Source organism: Osmia bicornis, chromosome 5 (genome assembly GCF_907164935.1).
Source record: "Osmia bicornis bicornis chromosome 5, iOsmBic2.1, whole genome shotgun sequence".
NCBI lineage: Eukaryota > Metazoa > Arthropoda > Insecta > Hymenoptera > Megachilidae > Osmia > Osmia bicornis.
The window spans coordinates 10,962,134-10,970,008 of NC_060220.1; the positions used below are offsets into that span (position 1 = coordinate 10,962,134).

Consider the following 7,875-nt stretch of genomic DNA (forward strand, 5'->3'; position numbering starts at 1 on the left):
TAATAAGACCAAACACCATGTAATTTGCATTATTTTTACTTATTTAGATATAAATAAGTAAATAAATAATTATAATTCAAATTATGTCATATTTGATCTTGTTTTAATCAAAAAAATCTAACAAATACATTATTACATTTTCGTTATAAAAATTAAAAAATTTTGATTGCGTTAGGATTGTCTCACACGTATCCGGGTATTTTGCTTTTTTCCTGTATGTACACCTAGATTCTCGGCTGTCACCACATCAAATGCGAGCCGAACTCACTCGAGAAACGTGTTCTGTACACGATTCGAGTTCGCATTCGGTTCCGATTGAAATGCACTAATCGAGATTTTACTGTATTTACACATTTTTATGCTGCTGGTGTCCGTGAATAAAAAGAGCATTTTACAGGAAATAATATACATGAATACAAAGTGTTGAAGCATAGATAAGGGCTATGTCACTCGATTTTGAAGAGGCAAAGAAAAAATGTACAGTGGCGTCAACTCTGTGTTTACAGTCCGCGACACTTGATTAAACGCAACGATATTTTCGCTGTATTTTCGTTTAATGATGTTTAAATTAATATATTTTATTTTTCCAGGATAATAGGTCCAATTTAATAAAAGTTTACACATTTCCTTTGAACGGTTATTTATTTAGTATGAAAATATTCGCTATGTTAAGAAAAAGTAAGAATACTCTTGCGACATTTGAATAAACGCGCTTCGTTTCTTCATTATATCGGTACTGTTTTTTGAGTTTCTTTTGTTTTAGTTTGTTTACTTAGTAACCGATATATTGGATACAAGATTATATTGTTAAAACAAGTTAAAGAATTGTGAAAAGATGTAACAATGGGTCGTGCAAAACAATTAAACTGTACAGAAATTGGAAAAGTTCAGGCGTTAAAAGTAGAAGGGTATTCCAACAGAGAGATTGCAAGAAGATTGAATAGAAGTGAATTTGTTATACGATCATACTTAAAAAATAGTGAAAATTACGGTAAATTGTACAAAGGCAGAACTAAAGAAGCTTTATCGCCAAGAGACAAAAGGTCGATTTTGCGTAATGCATCAAATTCCACTTCTAGTGCTAGGCAGATTGCTGAAAAAGCTAATGTTTCAGCTAGTATACGAACTGTACAACGGTATTTGAAAAAGGTACCTACTATTCAAAGAAAATGTTTGAAGAAAAAACCATGTTTGAAGGACCACCATAAAAAGAATAGGCTCGAGTTTGCTAGAATACATATGAATTGGACGACACAATGGCAAAAAGTAATTTTCTCTGACGAAAAGAAATTTAACTTAGATGGTCCAGATGGGTACTCATACTATTATCACGATTTAAGGAAAGAAGAAAAGATTTTTTCGCGTAGACAACACGGAGGAGGCTCAGTAATGATTTGGGGAGCAATAAGCTCCAAAGGCGTCGTAATTTAAAAGTCATGAAAGGACGACAAGATTCAAAAAAATACTTAGAGATATTAAAAATAGCAAAAATTCGAATTTTTGACGTTGTAAGAGACGACGAATGGATTTTTCAACAGGATAACGCCGCAATACATACTGCGAAGCTAATTAAAAGCTGGTTTGAAGAACAGGAAATAACCTGTTTACAATGGCCAGCACTATCACCCGATATAAATATAATCGAAAATGTTTCGGCATATTTATCAAGAAAAGTATATATAAATAATAGGCAATATGCTACTCAAGAAGAGCTCATAAACGCTATTGAAAAGGAATGGAACAGCATACCGCTTAATTATATAGAAAATTTGTATAAATCCTTACCCAGTCGTATATTCCAAATTATAAATAACAATTGTGGATATACAAAATATTAATAAAATATAATAGTTGCCAAAACATCGTATGTTTTTATGTTTTAATTACAGTGCGTTTATTCAAATGTTGCAAGAGTATTCTTACTTTTTCTTAACATAGCGAATATTTTCATACTAAATAAATAACCGTTCAAAGGAAATGTGTAAACTTTCATTAAATTGGACCTATTATCCTGGAAAAATAAAATATATTAATTTAAACATCATTAAACGAAAATACAGCGAAAATATCGTTGCGTTTAATCAAGTGTCGCGGACTGTACATGCGGCGCGAGCCAAGCGTGAACGTAGAAAGGGACAGACACTGGAGAAGAGAGAGGTCCAAGGATTCTAAGCTAGGAGCCGAAACGTATCGGTGTGACTGATGCTTTTTTATTTTTTATTTTCTCTGAATGAAAGTTTTACTAACGCATTGTCGGACTAATTGCCTTGACGACCTCGCTAATAAGCCTATGCTCCAACAGTGCATAATATATAACTATTCCCTTATTCTGTCGGGAAGGGCAAGAGTATATTACTTTGAATAATATTCACAAAGTGACGTCTCAGACGTTGTACGTCATGGGAATACTTTTCTGAGCAAGGGTTACCACCCAAAACTATGGTAGTGATGTATGCCGCCGCGTATACACCACAACTGTAACAATCTGGTTGCGCCTGAACCCTTTCAAAAAGTATATCCTTTTTGCGAATATGAGGAAATCGTAATGCAATATATTTTTTTTACCCACTGCCAGGTAAACTGTCGTATACATGGAGTTTGCGACCGTCGAAATAGATACTTCGCCAGTGATCAGAACAGTTGCCTCCAATTATTTGCACGCTTCTGTCGGTACAACAGGGCTTGATAAATTTTGTAAACTGTAAGTATAGGACACTTTGCGTTTCAAAAGGAGTAGTTTCTCTGACGATACGCAAAAATCGATCTAACGATTCATCGTTTAATTTACTTTCCACAGGTAGTACATTTTTCTGTACGTCAGTTACGGAAGAAACAGCAGTCTCCAATATATAGTATCCTACATCATCATCTATGAAGTTTTCTTCTTGGTCGGAATGACTGACAATGACACACTCGCTAGTTACTGCTTCAACGGTCATATTTGATGCTTCAACACTGTTCTGTATCATGTTTTCATATGTACGCTTTTTTGCGATTTTTCTACTTAATTTTTGAATTGATGCGTCTTCTTTTGCCCGCAGTATGTATTCGGGATTTCTAATAGGCATGTGTCTATTGTGGCGGCTGTCCAATATTTCCGGAAGCATGCATTCTTCGTAGAAACGCGTTAGGAAAGGTTCCATATGATTCGTCCAAAACGCGTCGTCCGCTGCGTTATATGCAACTGACCTTGTACTTGGTAGAAATACTGGTGCTTCCTATTCATTTCTTGTATAAGGTGAATGTCCCTATTCCGAATCACGTCCCGATTTCTGCTCAGTGCGCATATCTTTATTTAATATGAAGAGTGAAATAAGAAATTAGTTTTACAAAAATTATTACAAATTAGTTCAGTATTCCCGTACAAAATGCTACAATCCGCTGTTCAATAGATGGCAGCATTTAATAGAAATAAATTTAATAAGTGCCTCCGCCATAACGATACCGGACTTGAACGATTTGGTTACGATCGCGAGTAACACGTGGACATCCGATTTTTGTTAAAAAAACGTGTTTAATTGTTCATATTTTTTTGCCAAAATTTGGCAGAAACGTGCAGTATAAACTTGAAGTGCAGAGTGTTATTTTTTTTCAAGTTTTACTTTCTATTTGCAGAAAAAATAGGTGAGTAGTAATACAGTCACTCACATAACCAATAAGTTCCTATTTCTAATCGGATAATTTCAATGAGATGACCCTCGAATATAAATATATAACTGTCATTAAAAAATTAATACTTTCTTTGGACGAATTTAATTATTATATTTAAGGTTAAATTTATTTATTTTATCGTTTCTTAGTTGATAAATATGCCCCGAACAAATAAAAAAACTACATTTACAAAGAAAAAAGAAAAAACGGAGACAGTGAAGAGGGAAAAATGTAAAAATAAATACTTACGATTTACCGAAAACGATTTAATAAATGCATTACAAGCTGTAAAGAATGGAATGCCCATAAGAGTTGCGAGTAAGCAGTTCAAAGTGCCTTACTCTACAGTCAGAGCTAAACACAAGGGCATATATGTTATTGGAAAGAGAAGTGGCCCTCCAACAATTTTAAGTAAAGAGGAAGAAAGTATGCTTGTGGATTGGATCCTTTCAATTGCTAACAAAGGTTTCCCTTTTACTAAAGATGTCTTGTTGGATAGTGTACAACTGTTAATAAAAAAAATGAATAGACAGAATCCATTCACTAATGGAAGGCCAGGCAGGCATTGGTTTGAAGCCTTTATGAAACGCCACCCCCAGCTTTCATTAAGAACACCCCAGAATTTATGTGAAAGACGTGGTCAGGTGTCTGAGGGAAAAATACGGGAGTGGTTTAAACAAATTGAAGATTATCTTAAATCAAACAATCTGCTTGATATTGACTCATCTAGGATTTTTAATTGTGATGAATCAGCTTTTTTTTTAAACCCAAAAGGCAATAAAGTTATCACAAATAAAAAATCTAAAGGGATTTATAATTTAGTTGGTGCAAATGATAAGGAGTGTATAACAACATTGATTACAGGTGACAAATAAAATAGTATCTTTAGTTTAAAAATATATAACTGTTTCTAGTAAATTTAGTAACCCTATTAAACTTATAGGTAATGCAGCAGGTGAGCTATTACCACCAATGATTATGTTTTCATACCAAAGGCTACCATCAAGCATCATTGATAAAGTGCCTCCAGATTGGAGTGTAGGAAAATCTGACAATGGCTGGATGACTGGAGAGTCATTTTATGAATACATGACCAATGTATTCTACCCATGGTGCATTAAAAATGAAATTAAATTTCCTATAATCATGTACCTAGATGGACACTCATCACATGCTACAATGGCACTAAGTGACTTTTGTGTAGAACATGAAATAGAAATTATTTCATTATATCCTAATTCCACCCACATTACCCAACCAATGGATGTTGCGTTATTCCGTCCATTGAAGGAAGCCTGGAAAAGAACCGTCACAGACTGGAGAATGCAAAATGGTGGCAAAGCTGTAGAAAAACAAAACTTTGCACCTGTTCTACAAACTGCTTTGCATTCTCTTAATGTTAAAAATATTCTAACACAGGGCTTTATTGCTTGTGGACTTGCACCGCTTTCTGCAGATGCTGTCAACTATGAAAAATTATTGAATCACGATCAACTCTTGCAGCAGAAAAATCTTACAAATATGAACAGTTCCACAAGCTCCCACAATAACTATGAATGCACTTTAACATTTATAGAAGATTACATAGATGATAAAACAGTGCAACTTTTTAAAGTAGCTGAAGGCAGAGATGGAAAATGGTATGGAGAAGAAAAATATGAAGTACTATTTTCAATCTGGCTGGAATGCAGAAAACTTATGTTAAATAAGAGTGCGGGAATGATAGAGAAGAGAAGCATTGAAATGTCTTCGGTACTAACTGTTTAAGATTTCTATTATAATTTCTGAATTAGTTTAATTTTTTATTCTGATTTATTTCAATTATTTATTTTTATTTATTTAGTAATTTATTTAAATAATTGAAAACACATGATTATATATAATTTTATGATGAAAGTAATATTGATAAATGACTACATTACAACAAATAGATTTCTAAAAACTTTTGTTTGATTGTTTTCTCTTATAGGCAGATACAATTTCTAATCATGAAATAGTTAATATTGAATTTATTAACGATAAACAGGCAGGTAGTAGCAAGTGTGATGGAAACATCATAGATAATAATTTAGAACACTTAGATTTAAGTTCTATTAGTGAGGATATATTAGAAAATAATTTAGACATAAGCAAATATGAAATAGTTTCATATGACTCAACTAAGATTTACACATCCGCACAAATTACACAATTAAACCAAATAAAATCTAAAAATAATTCAGATATAGCAGAGCAGCCAGACATTTTATCACACGACGTGATAGTTTATTATAATAGTGAAGTAACCGATGAAATTGCATGTCCAAATAAACATGGTAAGTATTTAAAATAAATATTTTTGAAGAAAAAATAAGTAAAACAATTATTTATAAATAAATCGTTAACTAATTACAGATAATAATAATACATCTATTCCTACACTTTTTCAAGAAGTGCTGTTCTGGCCAGAAGAAAATTTGTCTCGTAAAAGGAAAATAAACAAAGAAAAGATTCCAGCGGTTGCAACCTCCGATAAATGGAGGGAATATCAAAAACGAAAGATTGAAATAAAAAAAGAAAAAGAGCAACAAAAAGAAGAAAGAAAGCGATTAAAATTAGAGAACATAAAAATAAAAAAAGAACAAGATGAAGAGAGAGCTAAATTAAAAAGGCTTCAAAATGAAGAAAAAGCTAGAATAAAGAAAGAGAAAGAAGAAGAAAAGGCTAGAATGAAGAAAGAGAAAGAAGAAAAAGCTAAACAAAAAGAAGTGAAAGAAGTTGCTCTAAAAAGGAGCAAGAAAAAATAAAAACATACATTACTATAAATATTTAGTATTATTTGTTTTCGCGCATTGACTGCTAAAACAACAGCTCTACGAATATTTAAAATATTTTTTTTAATGATATTTCGGTATGCAACATAGCCACGAGCTCTGAGACCCTTCGGTTGCGTTTTCTCTGCAACGTGTCTCAACTTTGTACATAAATTACGAAGTAAGTGATTGGTGCACTCTACTTTTCTAACGGTTACTTTTTGTTCTCGGTAAGGTCTGTTGTTCACAATAGTATGATAGACGTTGCTATCACCATCGGCAACAACCGTTCTATATATCAAGCCATGCATTTCAATGCTGCAATTGAAACCTTCAGCAATAGCATCACTTTCCATGCTACTAGAACTGGCATAACGATCATAGTTTTTATAACATTTATGCTGTTTTGGGGATTTAGCTTCTCGTTCCGCTATATCACATATTGTGCAGTATTTATTTCGTATGCCAATAAACAGAACTTTTCCTGTGCGGAAACCTACAATGGCACCAACACCGGAAAGTGAGTTATAATTCGTACCATACGATCTCTTCATCCAGCTACCATCCGCTATGACAGTTATGTACGGGATACCGTCAACGACTTCATTGTTTTCAGAAGCTAATCGTCTTTCTTCTTCACTTGCTGCCTGCATGGTATGCATTGCGCTTTTCATAAACTCATCGACAAGTTTTTCACGGTACCTGCGGTACGTCGTTTCAGCCATGCAGGACATGTTCAGGGCGGCGCATAATTCTTCTAATTGTGCATAGCCGATTCCGACTGTAACAGTTGCGGTCGTCATGGCCTCATTTACATTCATTATATCTGAATGCATAGGTTCCGACCAAACAGTATCTTCATAATTGCACATTTGGCACTTGAAGAAAAACTGTGTCAGACACCCATGCTGGCGACTACCGATCATTTTCCAATCGCGAAAATGACATTCAATACCTTGTGCATGATTGTCGAACGTTCTATGTATTTCATTCCAATAGAACTGAACGTCAACAATGCGGCGGCCTTCTGGCACATTTTCCGAAATACGTCCCACATCACAGTGTCCGACGCTTACGACGAGATTGTCGTCGCTATTGTCCAGGACGTTTTGTACAGTAGGGGTGTTCATCTTTCAAAAATTTTTGAAATGGACTTGACGACATATCGCATCCAATGCCTTTTAGAGTGCTGGTTACGATGCAAAAAAGATATTTCGAAAATTTTAATTTCCTGTGCCTCCAGAATTCGATTGAAAATTCGAAAAACCGCTGGAATAGGCAACCCGCGCGACAGGTCTTTCCTATGCAAACTCGAGACGTTAGGTAAGTGAAAGTGACTTTTTTTGGTCATTTAGAAGTGTACTCCGGTGATGGAAAGGTTTGACACTCTTATCAAATATGCAACAGTGCTCTCGTAGAAGTCAAAATTGCA

The 7,875-nt window shown here is 34.1% G+C and overlaps 1 protein-coding gene across 1 annotated transcript; it reads left to right on the plus strand.

The window, feature by feature from the left end:
- The first annotated feature begins 843 nt into the window (after positions 1–843).
- On the plus strand, positions 844–5,983 carry LOC114882589. The gene is made up of 5 exons (XM_046285617.1): positions 844–908; positions 981–1,266; positions 3,801–4,515; positions 4,595–5,403; positions 5,621–5,983. Exons 1-5 carry the CDS (start codon positions 844–846, stop codon positions 5,981–5,983), a joined length of 2,238 nt encoding a protein of 745 aa, XP_046141573.1.
- Positions 5,984–7,875: the final 1,892 nt, after the last annotated feature.

Excerpts from the sequence above, each read along its gene's own strand:
- LOC114882589 (XM_046285617.1), top strand. The coding sequence starts at position 844 with ATGGGTCGTGCAAAACAATTAAACTGTACAGAAATTGGAAAAGTTCAG. Across the intron at positions 4,516-4,594 it reads TATAACAACATTGATTACAG|GTAATGCAGCAGGTGAGCTA; the intron begins GTGACAAATAAA and ends TTAAACTTATAG. Across the intron at positions 5,404-5,620 it reads GAAGCATTGAAATGTCTTCG|GCAGATACAATTTCTAATCA; the intron begins GTACTAACTGTT and ends TTTCTCTTATAG.